Source organism: Nematolebias whitei, chromosome 7 (assembly GCF_014905685.2).
Source record: "Nematolebias whitei isolate Nwh7 chromosome 7, NemWhi1, whole genome shotgun sequence".
NCBI classification, from domain to species: domain Eukaryota; kingdom Metazoa; phylum Chordata; class Actinopteri; order Cyprinodontiformes; family Rivulidae; genus Nematolebias; species Nematolebias whitei.
In genome coordinates, this window is record NC_056504.1 from 21,829,327 (window position 1) to 21,851,225 (window position 21,899).

The 21,899-nt window shown below is 43.5% G+C and overlaps 1 protein-coding gene across 1 annotated transcript in view; it reads left to right on the top strand.

The window, feature by feature from the left end:
• ift52 (intraflagellar transport 52 homolog (Chlamydomonas)) overlaps window positions 1-20,588 on the top strand; it is a 24,435-nt gene extending 3,847 nt beyond the window's left edge. The window contains exons 2-13 of the mRNA XM_037678679.1: window positions 5,093-5,180; window positions 5,307-5,436; window positions 6,004-6,079; window positions 12,630-12,701; window positions 12,779-12,905; window positions 12,992-13,075; window positions 13,156-13,224; window positions 13,292-13,446; window positions 13,517-13,604; window positions 20,060-20,168; window positions 20,246-20,391; window positions 20,472-20,588. Coding sequence (XP_037534607.1) covers window positions 5,093-5,180; window positions 5,307-5,436; window positions 6,004-6,079; window positions 12,630-12,701; window positions 12,779-12,905; window positions 12,992-13,075; window positions 13,156-13,224; window positions 13,292-13,446; window positions 13,517-13,604; window positions 20,060-20,168; window positions 20,246-20,391; window positions 20,472-20,534 — 1,207 coding nt within the window. The 3' untranslated portion in view covers window positions 20,535-20,588. The remainder of the gene's footprint in view (window positions 1-5,092; window positions 5,181-5,306; window positions 5,437-6,003; window positions 6,080-12,629; window positions 12,702-12,778; window positions 12,906-12,991; window positions 13,076-13,155; window positions 13,225-13,291; window positions 13,447-13,516; window positions 13,605-20,059; window positions 20,169-20,245; window positions 20,392-20,471) is intronic.
• The last annotated feature ends 1,311 nt before the right edge of the window (window positions 20,589-21,899 follow it).

Consider the following 21,899-nt stretch of genomic DNA (forward strand, 5'->3'; position numbering starts at 1 on the left):
ACTCTAAATTCAGAACTTACACCTCGGCTTTCCTAATGAAAGCTTACTTATTTTATGAGAGAGCGATCTTTTTGACGGAGTCGTGTCTGTCGCCCGCTCGCTAGCTTAGCGCTTTTTTTATTTTTTATTTTTTATTTTTTTTTTATTTACCTTTATCGTAGATGTCTCTGGTTTCCTGTTTCGAATACGGCCGGAGTTGATTCCCCCCTCCGGAGAACCAGACGTCCTCCCGCTCCCAAAACGTCCTACTTGGAGGGTCGGAGGTCCGGTGATCAGCCCCGTCGTGATTCTCCGTCGGCCGGACGAACTCCCGGCGTATCCCAAAGCGGTGCCTCCAAACTTTTGTGGAAAATAATAATTGTTCTAAACTTTAAAAAACTCTTAATAAAAAGAAAACCAGAGACATTTCTCTTTTAGCTCAAAACGGAGCGCGAGGTTTATTCTTTCTGCAGAAAGGAGTTGCTGCCTGCGTGAAGTCAGAACAAGCACATCACAGCACACTGGATTCTTAAAGAGACAGTACATATATTTATACATGTTTCGTGCGTCACAATAACATTCTATCATGAAGGGAGGATAAGTTCCTCAGGTTGATACCATACACAAGTTCTTGTTATCAGTACGAGATGATGTTATTCTTCTTGTTGAGCCGTGTTCTGTAACAAGTCTTCTGTCCATGTGACTAGAACATTCTGATAAACATTTGTGGAGCTGGTATTTTTTAATTAGATTTGTAACAAGTCTTTGTTCATGTGGCTAGAATCTCTGAAAAAGAAAAACATATTGATACGAAAAGCGTCCTCAGCCGTTTAGATAAAAGTTCTGTATCTTTGCCTCTCTGCAGGTGGTGAAATACAAGGACGTTTGCTGAGCAGAGGACAAAAGTTCACATTTACAAGAGTTTACCAGAGTTCACATACACACACCAACTTTGAAAGTCTGCAGAATGAACATGGATTAAATGATATTTAAACAATACATGTTAGTTTATTAATTTTTTTCACAAAGTGGTCTCCAGCTACAAGTACTTGGGTGTACACATGAATGACAACCTCAGCTGGAGCAACACTACCACCAGCCTGATCAAGAAAGCTCATCAGAGACTCTACTTCCTCAGACGGCTGAGGCGAGCTGGTCTGGGAAGCTCATTCCTCACCTCCTTTTACAGGTGTGCAGTGGAGAGCATCCTGTGCTCCAGCATCAACATGTGGCATGGAGGCTGCACAGCTGCAGAAAGAAAAGCTTTGCAGAGAGTGGTGAAGGCTGCACAGAAGTCTGTCGGAGTCAGCCTCCCCACCATCACAGACGTCTACACCTCCAGATGCAGGAAGAGGGCTACCTGCATCATGAAGGACCTCACTCACCTAGCACACACACTTTTTGCCCCACTCCCCTCAGGAAGGAGGTTGAGAAGCATTAAGTGTAGAATCACTAGACTGAGGAACAGCTTCTACCCCAAGGCTGTTAGACTCGAATCTCTAACTAGAATAATCGCTGTGAAAAATTACATCATGTTGCTGCTGATCTGTTTCATGTTGCTGCTGATCTGTTTCAATGTTGATGTGTTCATGCGTGCTCATCTGCTCACACAGACTCATGTTCATGTTTGTGCTGATGTTCAACGTGTTATGTTATGAGTGCTTAGTGTATATTTAGTTGATGTTTTTCTTAGTTCATATCTTAGATGTTATTACTGTTTTTCTTATACATTTTATTGTTGGATGTAACTGGGACCCTGTGTACATAATTTCGCTCCACCACATGTACCACATGAGGTGTGAATGACAATAAAGAAACTCTGACTCTCTGACTTTGACTTATTCTCTGTGATAAGATTAAAATGATCTCACACAGGAGAAAACTTCCTCTTCCTTGGTTGATCAATGGTATTCAATGACAAGCCAAAAACCAATGCAAAGCAAAGAACACAAACTGGTTCCATCCAACAAAACCCACAAACGTGTCGATACATTTTCTCCCTTATAAATACAATTTGGCACATTCACAACCTAATGATACAGTAACTGTATCGGTCACGTGGTTTTCCTTTAAGAGATACGCGCACTGACACGGGGCTTCACCTTGTTTGCTTGGCGCATGCACTGAGGTTTCAGTGTCGTCAGAACCATCACTAATTAGAGATTCATGAGTCTAACAGCCTCAGGGTAGAAGCTGTTCCTCAGTCTAGTTGTTCTACACTTAATGCTTCTTAACTTCCTTTCTGAGGAGAGTGGGGCAAAAGGTGTGTGTGCTGAGTGAGTGGGGTCCTTCATTATGCAGGTGGCCCTCTTCCTGCATCTAGAGGTGTAAATGTCTGTGATGGTGGGGAGACTGACTCCCAACAGACTTCTGTGCAGCCTTCACCACTCTCTGCAAAGCTTTTCTTTCTGCAGCTGTGCAGCCTCCATGCCACATGTTGATGCTGAAGCACAGGATGCTCTCCACTGCACACCTGTAGAAGGAGGTGAGGACTGAGAACATATATAATATATAAGAAATATAATGTTTCTTCTTATACTTTATATTGTTATTGTTGGATGTAACTGGGACCCTGAGTACATAATTTTGTTCCACCTTGTAGATGAACATATGCTGATATATATTCATAAATTAAACGGATTCTTTCATTTTTCTGGACTGTATAATGTACGTGCATTGAATTTAATAAAATGTGGACGGAAACGTGTTTATCTTTGACTCACCAACGACAGTGGGTCATTTATTTAAAAACGATTTAAACACATCACACATTTACATTAATTTGGCAAAATGATTTATAACAACATGGCTAATTTAGCAAGTTTTACAAGGAGTAGACAATACGGCGATTGTTTTCTCACTTCCAGCAGTACAACAGACATTAACCATACGGCGATGGTTGAAAAACTTCACAACAGACATTTCTGGAAATATCTGGATTAATTTGCTAGCAGATAGAAGAGTTTAAAGATTGAAGTTTAGAGGGAGGGAGATGGTGTGTGTGTGAGTGAAAAGTGTTGAACAGAACGGCACCCTCCATTCGACCCAGCTTTCCTCGGTACGCTCGGTAGTGAACTCGACTCATTACCTCTCTGACGATGAATCAGTGGAAGCGGAGCTCCAGTTAAGCTACCGGTCCAGCGTCTCCGTAGGATGGCAGAGAACCGTCCGGAGTGGTGGCGGGACTTCATCAACAACAGTTCACCTCACGAGTGGACTTCACATGAGTGGAGTCCTTCAGAAGTTCCACTCAGAGGTGGAAGATGTCATAATTCCCACAAGACTCGGAAGAGCTCTGGATTATGCTGGACTTCTGTTCTCCCAAACGACTGGAGCTGCAAACTCTCCACCCGACTCCAACTGGGTTGAACTAGGAAGTACCGACATTTAAAGAGCTCTATTTCCGGTTCATTTGGGAGTTTCTGATTGGTCGATGGACCAAAACAGAGGTGTGTTTTGTGATGTAAGGTGTTGTTAAAAAGTCAAGGAAAAAGATTAAGATTGTTTAAGAACAGACAGAAGATATTATGAAGAACTCAGACTTCGTGGAGTCAATTCTCTAGTATCTTGCTGTAAAAGTTAAACATGACATTTCTTTTTCAGTAAACTTGCAGTTGACCGAAACTTGAACTTTGACCAACTTACACAACTTGCTCATTTCAAACAGACGATCAAGAAATTGAATCATTACTCTGTAACATATTCCAACTTGATTTCCACTTTGAATGAGGATTAAAAATCGTTATTACTGTTTCACAGTTGATTTAAAAATGAGTAGTTCACTTCAACATTTAAACATTGTTTGAACTAACACAATTTGATTATCAAACATTTGTAAAATAGTAATGATAATCGAAAGTAGTCTTCTTTCACTTGATTAATTCAAGAAAGAAAGTCTCAGGATGGGTCAACCTGTATTTCTGGATTCAAATCAATGAAATGACAGTTTCTGTCCCATAAGATCCTTAAGGTCAGGATTTGACCTCAGGCCTAGTTTACTACAACCTCATGTACCACATGTGATGTGAATGACAATAAAATTGACTTGAACTTGATATGTGTAGAATTCCTTTTTATTAAAAAAAATAATAATAATAATCAAAAAAGAAATTGTTTCATTATGACAGTAAAGGGAGGCAGCATGGTGGCGCAACTGGTAGAGCTGCTGCCTCTTAGCGAGCAGGTCCCCGGTTCAAACCCCGGTCCGGGGGCCTTTTTGGATGGCGTTTGCATATTCTCTCCGTGCATGCGTGGGTTTTCTCCGGGTACGCCGGTTTCCTCCCATAGACCAAAAACATGCATGTTAGACTGATTGGTAACTCTAAATTGTCTCTAGGTGTGAGTGAGAGAGTGAATGGTTGTTTGTCTTATTTGTCTCTATGTGTCCCTGTGATGGACCTGTCCAGGGTGTACTCCGCCCCTCACACATTGATTGCTGGACATGGGCACCGGCGACCCCCGTGACCCAAAATGGAAGAAGCGGGTAAAAGATAATGGATAGATGAAAGTATAGGTCCATATTAAACTAAATATATTGTGACTTGTGCATGTTAGTACAAAGGAAAAGACCAAACCTATAAAGAAGGAGGAAAACATTAAGTATTTTTAGTTCTTGACATTTAAACACTAAGGTTTAAAGGCCTGTGTGAGTCATTTCTGTAGTTGAAAGCTTATAAACAGTTTATATCCAACTATGAATGGCTGCTGAAGAAGAAGCTAAAACTGAATTTAAGCTAAAATAAGTAAAATGTCATCAGAATACTAGTTAAAAGGAAGAGGCGGCAAAATGCAAGGTAAAAATATACAGAAGGTCAGCCGAGGTAAGAGTAAAGCAAAATGTAGCAAAAGATGACAATAATTTATAATAATTTTAATTTAAATTTTCAGGTCTCTCTTGTAAATGAGTCCTAGAGGCTCAATGGGATTTACCTGTATAAATAAAGGTTGATTGATTGATAATAGTAGTAGATGTTAAAGAAGTTTTCAGAGAATAATGGTTTGAAACATTTAAGAACTATTTATATGGGAAACATTTAAATTGTTAAAAGTTTTAAAAAGTGTAAATGTTACAACAAAAAGTCCTATTTAATCATATGTTAATCCTTTCTGACAGTATCAAGGAAGAGGTGTCAGAGGAGAAGCTGAAAGGGGTCAAGCTGTGGATCACTGCAGGGCCAAGAGAGAAGTTCACAGCTTCAGAGGTGACCAACGCATTTTGTCACATCTAACGTGTCTGCACTGCAATATCTGAAACACATGTAAAGGGGGAAGTTTGCAGTTCGGTGTAAGATAATGAGCTTGTTTTGGTCTGTTTGGTTTTCCTTCAGCTGGAGGTGTTGAAGCAGTACCTGGATGGAGGTGGTAACATGCTGGTCATGCTTGGTGAAGGAGGAGAAATGAAATATGACACAAACATCAACTTTCTCCTGGAGGAGTTTGGAGTGATGGTCAACAACGGTGTGGATTTAAATTAGCTTCAGTCGTGGTTCACAGCATATTTACTGATGTAACAATCTCACTTGTTATGATCACACACCTCCGAAGGCGAAGCGACGATGATGATTTTGCTTGTGTGTCTAGCGTTAGCAAAATATGTCATGAACCACTGGATCAGTTTGAATGAAACTTAAAAAGCAGTCATTGGATGTATTATCTAAAAAAGATTAGCTTCATCAAACACAAAAGTTTCTGACAGACAACTTTACAGATACTGAGCTAAAGTTTAGTGTAGTAGTAGCTGAGAGTCATTCACAACATGCACTCTGAGGGCTACACACTGTTCGAGAAACTTGCTTCAATCATTGCCATTAACTGGTAAAACCAGTGTTAGCAAAATATCACATGAATAACTGGGCAGAATTTCTGGAGTGAGATCACACAAACATGATTGAGGAGGTTTAACTCTGTCCCTTCTCAGATGATTTTAGTTTAGCTCTGACATGAAAGGTAGCAGGCAATAAGTGTTACTCCAAAGGGTGCTTGACTTTTGCTTTCATAATATTTTTCACATTCTTGCTCTCACAGATGCTGTTGTGAGGAATATGTACTATAAATACTTCCATCCCAAGGAGGCACTTGTGTCCAACGGCGTGTTGAACAGGTTCGACGTCAGATACAAACAGTTCTAGCCACCTTATTCCTAGCTCCGTGCTTATGAATTATGAATTATGGGCACGACTTCCGGCGTGGACCAGAACCAGTGTTTGTTTTTATGTGAACAATACGAGCTAATGTAGTTTCTCTGAGCATTGTGGCTTTAATTTAAGCATGTAGAAACACCACCTGTCAGAGCTCAAACAGGAAATATAATCATACCACTGCCTGCTGAGGACGAGGGATGGAGGACGACCTGAAGAAGTGGCTGCAGATTACATCTACTAGCATATTTAGCTACTTCATTGACTCGGGTTTTCTGACGGTGAAGTGATGAACAACCTGAAAAGCTCTGAGGTGTATCAGTATCTACACAGTAATAAGGTCGGTGGTGTTTTGTTAAGAGGTGGGACACAATCTTATTGACCTTAAATCAAACACCGAGCCCAGACAATGTCTTAAAGTCTTCCATCACTGAGCTTGGGTTAATTACAGAGAATATCATAAAACGTTGGTTACGTACTGTAACCCCAGATTCTATTGAGTATAAGCGTAGCCCTTTAAGGCTGTCGCTGATGGTTTATCCCGTTATGCGGAGCATTACACTGAAAAAATTTAGTCCACTCCCACCTGCTGTGTGGGCCCCACCCGTTCCATATAAATTACATAAAGAGCGGGTAATCGGCTCCCAAATAACTTTTCTTCAGCCATTTAGGAGCCAGTGAGGCCCGACGCTTAAAGGGCTACGCTTATACTCATAGAATCTGGGGTTACAGTATGTAACCAACGTTCTATTTTGTATAAGCTTCGCCCTTTAAGGCTGTCGATGATGGTTTAAGGGTGAAGCAGATGTGGTTTTCGCCTCACTGGGTCCATTCGAACACCGTATGAAGCAGAAGCTTGCCCAAAAAATGTCTTGTCACTCAGCTCCCCATGTACGTAATTACGCATTGCGTAATTATGCGTGCCATGCACAGACGCATGTTGTATAACTATGCGTTCTGAATGCATGAACGCCCTGGAAAAATTTCAACGGGGAGGGAAAATATGCTGAAAAGAGCCATGAACTAACCGGTTTACGGCTGAACAGTATGAACAGATTAATAATAACAGGAGAACTTATTATTAATCAAATGAACTGATTGGTAACAATATTCATGAACGGATTAGTGATAATAGAACCAAAATAACAATCACAACTTGTGACTGATAACATCTCACACTGTAATGCATGCAGACAGATGTGAGTAAAACGGAGTTCCGTGAAACAATGACATTCATTCTGTAACACTAAGGACAGAATGTGTCATGGAACGGGCCGTCACATCACGTAGGTAAAAGCGAATGAATGAGCAGGGTGTTGACCACGCGGCCGCAGTGCAAATATCCTGCATTGTCATACCATTATGCAAAGCAGTCGAAGACACAACACCCCTGATCGAGTGTGCCCTGAGGTTGACATCCTGTGGGAGACCCATCCTCTCTAAGCGGATCTGCTCAGTGGCCAGACCCACACGTGCTGGCCTATTTCTGGGTAACTCCTGATCGCTCCTCCTGCCTGGAGGAGAGCATCCTCCCTCCACGGCAGGTTCCACGGGCGCCCCGACAGCAGGCGTTGCAGGACTGGGAACCATGGTGCGTTCACGCGCTCGGGGGCCACCAGGAGAGCTGTCAATCCCTCCTCCTGAACTCGGTTCAGGAACCGTAAAATCAGAGGAGGTGGAGGAAACGCATACAGAAGCGTTTTGGGCCATGGGCTGTGGGCAAACGCATCCACCCCCAGCGGTGGTTCATCTCGCGGGCTCGGAGAAAACCATAGTTGACACTGAGCGTTTTCTCGTGTCGCAAACAGGTCCACAGCTGCTTTGCCAAATTTCTGCCACGTCTGAGTCATCGGGTCTGGATGGAGAGTCCAGTCCCTGTGACGTGGACCGCCCCTGGACATCACATCTGCCCCTTTGTTCAGAACACCAGGGATGTACACTGCTCTGATGGAGAGCAGATTTTGGTGAGCCCAACACAGTAGCTTTCGCGCAATGTGTAACATCTTGGCTGAGCGCACACCCCCTGCTGGTTTATGAAAGCAGCAGTCACCTTGTTGTCTGTGTGAATCAAAACGTGTTGATTCTGTAGCACGGGAGCAAAGTGTTGAATCACATTCAGCATCGTGTGGCACTCCAAAACATTTATGTGGGCAGATGTGTGATGGGGCCACAGCGCCCCTACTGCTTGAGATAGGCATGTCCCCCCCCCCCCAGCCTGAAAGCTACGCGTCCGTGAAGACTGGCACGTGTGACGTGGGTCTGCTGACTGGGGCTCCCTCCGACAGAACCAGGGTGTTTCCCCAGTGTCGGAGGTCTGCCCTCACGGAGGAACAGTGATCATCTGTCTCTTTTGTTTTTCTGGATCCACACGCAGACGTGCAAACCACCTCTGGAGGCGTCTCATGTGTAATAAACCCAGCGGGACAACTGTGTGAGCTGATGACATCATTCCTAACAGCTTCATGATGGAAAACAGCTGTTACCACTCTGCCAGGTCTTACGAGACGGAGCTGGTCTTTTAAAGTGTCGATTCTCGTTTGTGATAAACGAGCCCTCATGGTGGTTGAGTTAGCTCCACTCCCAGATAAACAATTGTCTGGGCCAGGAAAATTGAGCTTTTCTTCCAATTTATGGTGAAGCCCAGATTTAACCGGTGTGATGTCAACACCTGAGCCTGCATCATTGCTTCCTGTCTGGAGCGTGACAGCAGCAGCAGGTCGTCCAGGTAAAACAAAACTCTCATCCCTGCTCTGTGTAACGGATGCAGGGCTGTCTCCACACACTTTGAGAACGTACGAGGCACGAGAGGATAACCAAACGGCAGCCTGTTGTACTGATACCTCATCCCTTGAAAGGAGAAACGCAGGAATTTTCTGTGTTTTGGGATGATCGGTATGTGAAAATAAGCATCTTACAGGTCGACGGAAAACAAACCAGTCGTTTCTCTGGATGTTGTCCAAGAGCTGTCTGGTTGTCAACGTGAAACGGTTTGTCCATGATCACCTTGTTGAAAGCTGACAGATCCAAAATCGGTCTCATCCCTCCGGTCCGTTTGGGAACCAGGAAGTAACGTGAGTAAAACCCTGTATTTTTCTCTCCGTTGGGAACTCTGGAGATTACTTCTTTTATCAGAAGCTCTTGGACTTCTGCATTTAGGGATGAGATTTGGTCTGGTGATGACAGGACTGTCTCTAAAATTCTTCCGAACGGAGGGGGTTGGGTTGCAAATTGTAACATGTAACCTTTGCATAACACCCTGGCCATCCATCTGTCTGGTGAGCATGTTTTTAGTCACTCCGCGTAACGTTTGTGGAGTGGACGTGCGTTTAAGTGATGCGTCATGTTTTGTACGGATGTCATCCAGTCCACCGCCTCAACCGCCGTCATGTCGCGGGAATGTTTTCCACGTGACCCAAGGCGTGGCTTCCTCGAAAGGGCTTTGAACGCGCCCGTGTGCTGCGTTCGGACCGCGGACCAATCTTCATGTCTAGGTGGGCCGGTGTGTGCTGAGGCGAAGCGTGGCAGCTGATTATGCCATGGGGCTGCGCTTTTGACGCCACTGCGGTGAAAACACGTGTCGCTCCTGCCGCGTGCGGTGTCCTGCACTGGGTTTGCTTTGAGATCTCGCATCTATGCCGCCATGAGCGGGCGAGCGCTGCGAAGCTGTGAGTGCGACTTCATCTACGCTGTGCCGTTTGAGTGAAGACTGCGAGCCCCGCAGGAGCACACGTTTTCTCTGGTGGGATGTGCGCCGCTCTCGCTGGAAGCGAGACTCGTCACTGGGTTTGCTTAGCTGTCTCATGCTTATGCTGCCATGAGCGGCCGAGCACTGAGACGCGGTGGATGAAGGCTGCCTGCGACGCGGCGGCACGCGTTTGCTTCGATGCGGCGTGTGTCGCTCTCACTGAGAGCGTGGTCCTCCACTGACCCGACCTGCGGTCCCACATTTATGCCGATGTGGGCCGGTGAACGCCGGGGAGCTGTGTGTGTGCCATCATCAACGCAACGCCGTTTGGGTGAAGGCTGTTTGCGTCGCGTGAGTGCGCATTTGACACCGCTTGGGTGAGGATCTTGCAGCTCAGGTTGACAACGAGTTATTTCGCTTACCATTGTGAGGTGTGAGCGTCTAGTCATGTCTTGGAGCAACGGTGAGTTTAAAAAACCCTTATTAAAGACACTGTCTCGTTATGTGTGGAGGGTGTGTGCGCAGCCGCTGTGAGTCCATCCGAGCTTACAGACTGACTAGAAACAGACACTTGATCATTGAATAATGTTTTATTCAACATTTGTGTCATATTTACACACACCCTCTGCAGACCATCATTCTGAATCTTTTCCCCCATGAGCTCTGGGATTCGTTGGCCCAGGGCGCCATCTGCTGGGGGTCTCTGGGAAAAACGTTGGACACTCTGTTGCCGGGATGAAGAGGGCCGGACGGGCTGAAGCTCAGCGAGACGGCCATGGAAACGTCTTGCCACTGGCTCATTTCGTGTGGAGGGTGTGAGAGAGAGCCACTGTCAGATCATCTGAGCTGACAAACTGGCTAAAAATGGACACTTTCATCATTAAATGATGTTTTACTTCAAACTCGTGTCACCTACACACATTCTCTGCCACAACCGTCAATTGCTCTGTCATTTGTTGTCCTAGAGCGCCATCTGTCGGCGGTCTCAGGGAAATGCTGAAAAACTCCGTCCTCCGGCTGCGATGTGGGCCGGCAGACAGCAAAGAGGCGCACCGGTTGGGGGTGACGTCAGCTGCTCTACAGATGGAACGTTGTCTCCTCCCTCCTCTGAACATGTACACCAAAAGCGTAACGTGTTGTTCGCTGCGGCCGTCTGGAACGCATGCTGGTGAGCTCAGTCGAAGATCGGTGTCACCGTCTGGATTACGCTAACCGGAGGCGCGGGACGCTAGTCCACCTGGACATCTTGTTCCGATGAAGCCTCCGTCAGGCTCTGCTCCAGGGGGCACTGAGGGACTTTCCGCTCGGTGAAAACCCCTCTGCTCTGGTGATGGGCGCGGGCTGTGGGAACCGGGCCCCCAATCTACCAGGAAAACCGGCTGTGGCCTCGTCCCGTAGGACGCCCTGTTGGGAGGCGAGATGGCCAGATGGGGTCAGGACGGTGAGCCGGAAAAGGAGCCTAGAAAAAGAATCCTCCCGCCGGATCATCCGAACTGGCGGGAAAAGGCGCGGGACGTAAAAAAGGTCCCTTCGTGTCAGCCACTCCTGGGTTACGCGGGCAACCCCAGAGGGTGCAGTTGGCCGGGAGCGGTGTGATCGCCTATGCGAAACGAGGTGGGATGAGGTGAGCATTCGCTCAGCCCCCCTCCACCGACACTACGCTCTCCAGCCAGGAGGGAATGAGCCGCGGAGGGCCGCTGCTGACGCTGCCTGTCCCGGAGGAACCATCCGATTCGCTCCGGGGGTCGGCGATAAGAGGAAAATTACAAGATGGCGTTGTCCAGCGTGTAGCGACCTGTCACTGAGAAATACTCCTCGGCTCTTACCTTGAAACAAGACTGCTCGTCAGCTTCTCCTCGGAGAGGAGAGCTCACCGGACGACCGGAGGTCGACGTGACGGGCCAAGCATTCTTAACAAAGGTTGGTCATCTACACAACTTTCCTTCTTCGTTCTTCTGACAGTGCTATTAGCTCACTGAAGAAAAATGGGAGCCGATTACCCGCTCTTTACGTAATTTATACGGACCGGGTGGGGCCCACACAGCAGGTGGGCGTGGACTAAATTTTTTCAGTGTAATGCTTCGCATAACGGGATAAACCATCAGCGACAGCCTTAAAGGGCAAAGCTTATACGAAATAGAACTGAAGTTGAACAAATATTATAAAGCTGTGACCTCCATACACTTGAAATCAGACTGATGTTCTCATCACTGTTTTCAATCCTTCTGAGGATCTAGCGTCTCGTCTCCGGTGGTTTATTGTAGTCCAGACACAAAGTAGGATGCAGGTTTTCCCCCGTCAGCCATGTGTCAACAAAGTGAAATGATCTCGCATACAGAGTTTTGGGTGGTCTCTTCAAGTTCACATTTTTCAGCCACATTCTTCTTAATTCCTGATCTGTAGGTAGATGATGGAAATTATACCTCTTTTCACAGGAACATTCTTTTTGTTTTAGTCCATGTTCAAAAATCGTGTTGTTGTAGCCACTAATTTAGTTTGGTTTGGTTGTTCCTGCAGGTACCTGAACTCAGCATGGCTATTTTAATAAACTTTATGGTTGTTAAATAAATGTGAACAAAACAAAAACTGTGTTTTTTTCTGCTAAACTGAATGTAAATTACTTTCAAATAAGCTGTGGTCCGTGCTCCTCTGCCATGGTTAGCCCATGCTTAGTGCTACTTCCTGTCTGACAGGAAGTTGTATTCACAATCCTTTATACGGTAGAGCCCACAGGAATAAGGTGGATAGAAATAAACCCTTTTTCTGATCTCGGTGTTTCTGTAAATGCTTTTTAAGTTCTAAATTTAAAATGTCTTCTTTTTGTTCAGAGAGATCAGTCGAGCTGCCAGCAAAGTGGTCACAGGAGTGATTGAAGATGAAAACATTGGAAACGACGCCCAGTAAACAATTTGCTTCCATGTTATCTTTTACTCCACCAAATCTTTGCTTTTTCACTGTACAGTTGTTTTCTGTGCAGAGCGCTCACCTTTTTGTATCCATATGGAGCCACGTTGAGCGTGATGAAGCCCGCTGTGGCGGTCCTGTCTACTGGTTCAGTCTGCTTCCCGCTCAACAGGCCCGTCCTGTCCTTCTATCAGGGGAAGGTCCGTAGAGTTTTCTGTCATTTTTACTAACCGTTATGTTTTTGAACGTCAAAGTGTTCTCAGAGATATTTTATGTGATCCTGAAGGAGTCTGGCAAACTGGCGGTTTTGGGTTCTTGCTACATGTTCAGTGATCAGTATGTAGACAAAGAGGAAAATGGTAAAATCATGGTGAGTTCAAGAACATTTAATGTCAGAAGTTTAGAGTGGTTCAGAGTTTCAGTCCTTTTCTTTGCTTCATTTTATTGTAGGACGTTGTGCTTCAGTGGCTCATGACTGATAACATCCAGCTTAATCAGATCGATGCTGAAGATCCAGACGTAGGTAGAAAGTGCACGAGCGCACCAGCTGTCTGAATTCAGCTCACACTCATCCTCTGTGTGTTAGATGACAGATTACACCATGCTGCCTGACACAGGGCGTCTGTCAGGACAGCTCAGAGTCTGTTTACAGGAAGGTGATGAGAACCCCCGAGACTTCACGTCTCTCTTCAACAGGTCTTTGTTCAACTTGTCCACCGACACGTTACCCCATGTCATAAGGTGAGAAGGCAACATGAATGCATTGCACCATTCAGTCTCCTCATACCTAAACTTTTGTTCCTGTTTGTAGTGCCTATACCCAGCTGAACGTCAAACATGAGCCCCTGCAGCTCATCACGCCGCAGTTTGAAACACCGCTGCCTCAGCTGCAACCTGCTGTGAGTTTCTATTTCTACAGCCCAAACATGTAAACAGGTGACCTAACTCTGTCTCAAAATGTTGATTGAACAAGCACCCTGGTGATTATGATGTGCTCATTGCTCTTTCATTTATGTCGCATAATTTGGTTCAAACCTTCTCCTGCAGAAAATTTCTCTGTAGACATCAAAAGGATTTTATTGAAGTAAAAGACCTCTCCTGGTTGAAGCTCAAACATCATTTGAAGTTTAAACAGGTCTCAGAAAGTTGGATTTTTATGTGACTAAACTGGCCCTGTGATAACTTTCATATTTTAGTCAGTTTAATTTTAGTCTTTTTGTTTTTTAATAAAAAATCTGCTTGAACTTTATGTAATAGCATATGTGTATGAGAATATTGAAGAGCAGTTTAGCTGATGAGCAAAAAGAAAAACAATGGCTGTTATGTGAAGATGGTTTGGATTTAAATTGTCAGATGAGCAGCAGAAAAATGTTTCCTGTAGGCAACATTGAAAACAAGTCTCGACAAAAGGTCGACACTATTCAATTCAATTCAAAAATATTTTATTAATCCCAGAGGGAAATTAAATGTTGTTGTAACTCATCCTGGTTTCATTAAAGAGTTGTTATAGATGCTGATGGATGTGGGCAGGAAGGATCTCTTGTAGCGTTCTGTCCTACAACGGATTTGAAGAAGCCTCTGACTGAAGACACTTTGTTGTTGTATGACAGTCTGATGAAGAGGATGCTGAGGGTTGTCTATAATTTAAAAGGGTTGTTCTAGAATTGCGCCGCTCAAGGTGGCCGCATGTTGGAGTAGCTCTGTTTCTTTCATTCTGAGATATTACTTTTGATAACTTTAATTCCTCTTTTTTCTGGATATAAATTGCATTTTTTTTTTGGGATGATTATTTCCTCTGGTGTCGGATGCTGTGCAGCTGGAAGGATTTTTACAGAAATATCTTTGCTTTTGGACATTTGTTATGATGCGTAACCATAACAACAAGGTTTATTACAACCGGGAGCAGCTGATTAACATCTCCAAATCTCAAATAATCTCAAATACAGCCTCGAAGCAGACATGTGTTGGAACAACTGTCTTGTTTTAAAATCCTCTCAGACGTAAACAGAGGAGTTGGCACCTGTTTCTCCAGACTCGCCAAAACATTTCTCTCGCCTGTCTGGGAACATTTTCAATCTGTTCCAATAACATTCTTGCTGTTTTCTGACTTCTAGTAACCTCTTACATAACAAAACACACCCCTGTCTGGTTGATATTGACCAATCAGGAACGCTCAAATATACCGGAAATAGAGCCCTTTAAATGCCGGTACTTCCTAGTTCTCTCAGTTCTGAGATGTTCGCAGTTCTGTGAAGTCGTTTGGGAGAACAGAAGTCCAGCCATGATAAGGCTCTTCCGAGTTTGGATTATAACATCTTCCACCTCTGAGTGGAACTTCTGAAGGACTCCACTCATGTGAAGTCCACTTGCTGAGGTGAGCTTGTGTCAGATGGGATATCGTCACTACTTCAGACGGGTCACAGCCATCCTATGGAGACGCTGGACAGGTAGCGTTAACTGGAACTCCGTATCTGCTGATTCATCTTCAGAGAGGTAACGAGTCAAGTTTACTACCGAGCGTACCGAGGAAAAGCTGGGTTCGAATGGAGAGTGTCGGTTCTGGTCAACACTCCCCCTCACACACCATCTTTTACTCCCTTTAAACTTCACTTTCCATCTTTAAAAATTCTTCTATCAAGTAGAAATCCTTCCAGATAATTTAGAAATGTCTGTGTAAAGTGCTCATCCACCGCCGTGTGGATAATTGATCACAATTGTACAGCCGCTGATTAATTATGTTGTTATTCTCATATTTTGCCAAATTAATGTAAATGTTTGATGTAAACTTTGATTCTGTAAAATAAATGACCACATTCATTTTGATGGGTCAAAGATAAATAACGTCTCACGTTACATTTTATTAAATTCAATGCATGTTTTATTCAGTCCAGAAAAATGAAGAATCCGTTTTAATTGATGAATATATCTCAGCATCTGTTCATCTACAGCTCTGTCCAGGCTTCCATCCTTCTGATCCTCCTTCTGCTTGAAGCTTGTGATCTGTTTCATCCCTGACCACACCTCTCTGATATTGTTCTGTTGGAGCTTGCTCTCCAGCTTCTTCTTGTACACCTCCTTGCTGTTTCTTATCTTGACTTTTAGTTGCTTCTGTGTGCTCTTCAATAATTCCCTGTCTCTCTCCCTGAAGGCTCTTTTTTTCTGGTTTAGCAGTTCCTTCAGGTCAGTGGTAATCCAGGGTTTGTTATTGAGGAAGCATCTCACTGTTCTGGTGGGGATGGTGTTGTTTACACAGAAGTTTATATAGTCGGTCACACACTCAGTCATGGCATTGATGTCCTCTCCATGTGGCTGGCACAGTGCATCCCAGTCTGTAGCGTCAAAACAACCCCGCAGGGCTTCTTCAGCTTCCATTGACCATTTTCTCACTGTTCTCTTTATTTCAGGTTGCCTCTGAACAAGGGGTTTATATTTTGAGCAGAGAAACACAAGATTGTGATCTGATTTGCCAAGAGGGGGTCTTGCTTTAACGATGTATGAGTCCTTGACATTTGCATAGAACAAGTCCAGCGTTTTGTTTTCTTTGGTAGAGCAGCTGACAAACTGTTCGAATGTCGGAAGTGTAGCAGAGAGAGAGGCATGATTAAAATCCCCAGATATTGCAACAAACGCACTAGTGTGTTGCGTTTGTAGCTTAGCAACCTCGGAGCTGATGACATCACACGCAGTCTCGGCAACAGCATTGAGTTGAATGTAAACAGTTGCCAAAATAACACTGGTGAACTCTCTTGGCAAATAATATGGACGACAACTTAGGGCTAACAGTTCAATATCTGGACTGCAGAGATGACACTTCACAGTAACATGTCCAGGATTACACCATCTGTTGTTCACAAGCACTGCCAACCCACCTCCTTTCCTTTTGCCACTCCTCTTTAAATCTCTCTCTGCTTGTATGGTCAGAAAGTCTGGCAAGGAAACGCTGGAGTCGGGGATATGACCCTGCAACCATGTCTCAGTGAAACACATAACACTGCATTCCCGATACTCTGGATGGGTCCTTGTTAGGGCTTGAAGTTCATCCAACTTGTTTCCCAGCAATCTCACATTGCCCATCATGATCGATGGAAGCAATGGTTTAAACTGCATTCTTCTCTCTTTCTCCCTCTTCTTTGCTCCTGCTCTGCATCCACGACGCCTCCTTTTCAACTCATTTGGGATTTGAGGCTGTATTTGAGATTATTTGAGATTTGGAGATGTTAATCAGCTGCTCCCGGTTGTAATAAACCTTGTTGTTATGGTTACGCATCATAACAAATGTCCAAAAGCAAAGATATTTCTGTAAAAATCCTTCCAGCTGCACAGCATCCGACACCAGAGGAAATAATCATCCAAAAAAAAAAATGCAATTTATATCCAGAAAAAATAGGAATTAAAGTTATCAAAAGTAATATCTCGGAATGAAAGTAACAGACCTACTCCAACATGCAGCCACCTTGAGCGGCGCAATTCTAGAATGACACTAGGTATCTTTTATAGTTTAAAACAGCGCTACAAGTGGAGTATGAAGCTGTGTGAAACTGCAGGTCCAACTGTTGACTTCAAGGTTGCGGTTTCTGTGTCATTCGCATCATATATGGTACATGTGGTGGAACAAAATTGTGTACACAGGGTCCCAGTTACACTTGACAAAAGTATAAATTGTAAAAGAAAAACTGGCCTCATTCCCTGAAACAAACCACGGTATAAATTTAGCAGTGTTGTGCCTTATGAGAGCGTGACATTAATAAATCAGCAGCTTATCATATCGCTAAAGACATGGTCCTTAGCGGCTAACAAAATGGCTAAAGTTAGCTGTTTTGTTAGCCGCTAAAGAGAGTGGCTTTAACGATATAAGCTGCTGATTTATTAATGTCGCACCACCTCTCACTGTTAAGACTTGAAAATCTGTGTAGTTCTCCTTTTTCTGCCCGTCTGTGCCACTAACTTCACGCCTCCTCCTCCCTTGCTGAATACAAACACAGCCCCTCACCTGCTGCTTCACAGTTCACACACACTTAATGTATTTATTTAAATTTTTAAACAGGAAAAGATTCAAACAAATCAGGCCTGGCTCAGCATTTTTGCTGTTTTACAGCAGGTTCCTGTTCTGCAGAACATAAAAAAAACACAGAGATATCCAGCATCACATCACATTAATAGACACACAGACGTACTTCATTACAAAATACAAGAATGGCAGCATTATTACGGCAGACACCTAACGGTGATTTCAAAAGAAGGTGTCCAACAGATGACACACATGAGTCTTCTTAAAAAGTGGGAATGTTGAGATGGACTTTACATGTTGTGGAACATCATTCCATGCTTTAGTATAAATATAGAAAAATTATCTCTGGCCATAACAATTTTTAAAGGCTGGTATTGGCAAGTGTCCGCTTGTAGCAGCTCTAGTCGAGCGACCATGTCCATTATTGGTTTTAGGCATCAAAGTAGAAAGAGCTACATTACTGACACCATGAAAAACCTGAAAATACCATTTAATACTGCTGTGTAGAACATAATTTTGAAAAGTTAGAGCGTTTGAAGAAGAGCGAGCTTCACAGTGATGAGTCCAGCCAGGAAGTTTATGAATTTTGTAGGCCCTATTGTAGAGCCTAGCTATGGGTTTCAAGACTTCATTAGTAGTAAGAGTCTAGACCGGTAAACGGTATGACATAGTTGAAAGTATTATGGCATGAAGATACGTGTTTGAAACAGAAAATGTCAAATTTGATCTAATTTTGGAGTAAACATACATTTTTTGTTTCAGCTTGGTACATAAAGTATAGTTAATAGAAAGGGGTTTGTTTAAAAAAGTAAGGGAATTTGATATATTGAAATGTCTTCTAGGTGAGGAAAAGTACATACATAGTTGTTGGTTTTTTTTTTAACATTAAATCAAGCGATTTTCTTGTAGCCAAAAATGAAATTGCTGAAGATCTGCTTGTAGCTGACTGTTGATAGATTCGATATTTGAGCCAGATAAGAAAACAGTTTCATCAGCATACATTAAAATATTAGTGATTAAATATTTTGGGAAGGTCATTTATGTATAGTAAAAAAAGTAATGGACCCAGTATACTACCTGTGGGTAGAAAAGAGGAATTAAAGTTAAAAGAGGAATTAAAGATATCAAAAGTAATATCTCAGTATGAAAGTAACATAGCTACTCCAACATGCAGCCACCTTGAGCGGCGCAATTCTAGAATGACACTAGGTATCTTTTACAGCTTTGTCGTCTTCTTCTTTGAGGTTTATTGGCAGTTGGCAAACAACAAAGCCAGAGCAGGGTAGTGACTGGGATGTACAATTTCCATGTTTCACGACCTGGCACCTATCTGTTAAATACGAACAAAACATTTGAATTGCAGAAAATGAAAGTCGAAAAGAAGTCAGTTTTTGTAAAAGAGTATAATGATCAACTGTATTGAATGCTTTACGGAAATCGATAAATCCAGCACCAGTTACTTGATCTTTATTCAGAGCTTCTTAACATTGTGAAGGCAGCATAGCTGAAGAGATTAATATATGTAAATGTCTAAAAAACAAATATATGTAAATAGTTAAATTTTTAGACATTTAATTTATACAGTTAATAAATTGGCTCTCTGCATTTAACTCGTTCACCACCAGGTGGAGCATTGAGCAGCTATTGAAGGCACCGTGGAGCAATTGGGGATAGGGTGTCCTGCTCAGAGACACCACGAGATGTTCAATGACTGGGGATCGAACCTGAGGCTTTCGGGTCCCGGGTCGGCTGCCCCGCCTCTGCCCCATAAAGTTACAGCGGTTTGTTAATAAATGTGCTTGTGTGACAACTGGGACGTAGTTTTGACTCATGATCTATTTTTTTCTTTCCATAAAGTAATAAAAATATATCGCAATTTATCTTTAAAATATCGCAATATTAATTTTGGTCCATATCGCCTAGCCCTAGTGTGGTAGTTATTTGGTTGAGTCAGGAAGGGCATCTGGCATACAAACAATCGCCAAGTGTTCGTGTGAGTTAGTTCGCTGTGGTGACCCCTGAAGAAGAGAGCAGCTGAAAGAAGAAAAAAAAAAAATCCTACAACACACAAAGTACAAAACCAGTTAACGTTTCACCACCAGCTCTTTCTACCTTTTTACAGTTCAAGTTTATTTGAAGCTTAAGTTCGACTCTGCCTGTCTCAAGAGTGCTACCTGGGAGTGAGACACAAGAGTATGCTCGTTACTATGGTGACCATTAATGAGCCACTAGCAGCAGATTTTCCATTTATTGTCCCCCAGTCGTGGACCAAACGGGAGAGGAAAGGAAATGCCTTCATCTTGAATTGTTCTAGTTTTTAGTTTAAACAATTATTTTCCTCTTTAGGTTTTCCCACCGGCCTTAAGTGATTTGCCTCCTCCAATGCTGGACCTGTTTGATTTAGATGAAACATTTTCCTCTGAGAAAGTTCGCCTCGCGCAGCTCACCAACAAATGTAAGGTCCCTCAAGACCTACTGAAGAATGAACAGGTTCAGGTATGTGCACTCACTGACCAGTGGCTCCTTTCACAGGCACAGACGATGACCTTGAGTTCTACGTACGGAAATGTGGTGAAATCCTGGGTGTGACTCCCAAACTGGACAAAACACAGAGGGATGCCAAACACATCTTGGAGCACATTTTCTTCCAGGTGGTGGAGTTCAAGAAACTCAACCAGGTAAGGAGCGTGCTTCCAACGTGAAGTTATGACATGAGTCCTGGTGTAAAGCCTAAACCCCAACCTCTTGATCTATGCAGGAGCACGACATGGACACAGACGCACCATTCACTCCACTGGGGTCAGAACCAGAAAGAAGTTGATCTTCTAATGGACGGGGACTAAAGCTGGAGTAAAAGTGGAAGAACATTTAGAAACGACATTTAGTAAAGGTTTTATTTTTATTCAGATGAATTGTAACATTGTGAAACGTTTGATTTACATATCAATGCATTTCCTCCTTTATTAGAATTTATTAAATAAAAAATTAAAGTACATTTGTGTTCTATAATTCCATTCACCCTTGATGGTAGATGTAAGTGCTGGAGGCACAGCTGTGAGCTGTTTGATTAGTTTTGTCCAGATGTTGGGTAAGGTTGCTCTTTACAGGTCAGGGAGAAACTTCAGCCACAGAATGCTGCTGTGGTTTGGGACTCCAAGTCTGCTCCTGAGCACTGGAATCCATGAAGAACCGGGGGCTGCTGTTCTCCGCTTTAATCAGAGACACATCCCATGAAATCTGTGATGCTGTGAGATCAATGTAGGACTGATCAAAAGACGGGGCAGTTTTAGGCTTTGGAACCAGAATGTTGGGAGTGGAGGACTTCCCCTGTGAAGGTACAGTCAGGTGACTGTTGTCGGGCTCTTGCATGTTGGAGCTGTGGAATAAAAACTCGCGACAAGGAGAAATGATGTCCGTCGACAAGCAGAGGGAAGCCAGGACAGAGGCCCTGCTTTCAGATCGGTCAGCCACTGCGCCGTTTGATGACTTCCATACAGACGGCTGTTCCAGAGATAAAGCAGACAACAAACTCTGTTCTCCAAAAAACTTCTTGTCCAGCTCTGATGGAGAGGAGCACTCGAAGCTTTGCTTTCCTTTAAGGTAATGCATTTGGAATAAGGACTTGTCATCAATAGTTGTGTTAGTAGAAAACCACAAAGTAGCTCACCTTTAAGGACATGCTCCTCCATTGTATCACAAGAAGCCAGTCAGCCTTGTCGTCTTCTTTGAGGTTTATTGGCAGTTGGCAAACAACAAGCTGCTGATAATTGACTCAGCTGGAGGTTCAGCAGCTCATCAGAAGATTCTCTGTGGCAGCTGTCAAACATCAACTGGATGTATCACTGCCACCATCTGGACTGGAGGGACACTCAACAACATGTCCTCTGGACTGGAAGGTGGAATGTGTCCTCTTACTTTCATTTAGTTATAGACTGTCAATCAAACCAATTATTTTACTTTTGTACTTCTGGCAGTAAAATAAAATATGTGCCACAGTCTTGTCTTGTCCACAGTGTTTATGTTTACCTGTGGAACGTGTCTTCATTATAAATATTTTGTTTTATCTTGTGTGTGTAAATCTGACGCATGATATTGCAGCAGTGTCCTGTTTCTTCCAAACTCTTCATTTCTTCTAGTTGTGTGAATGTTTATGAAACAGTCACTCTATTGTGATCCAATTTTCTTC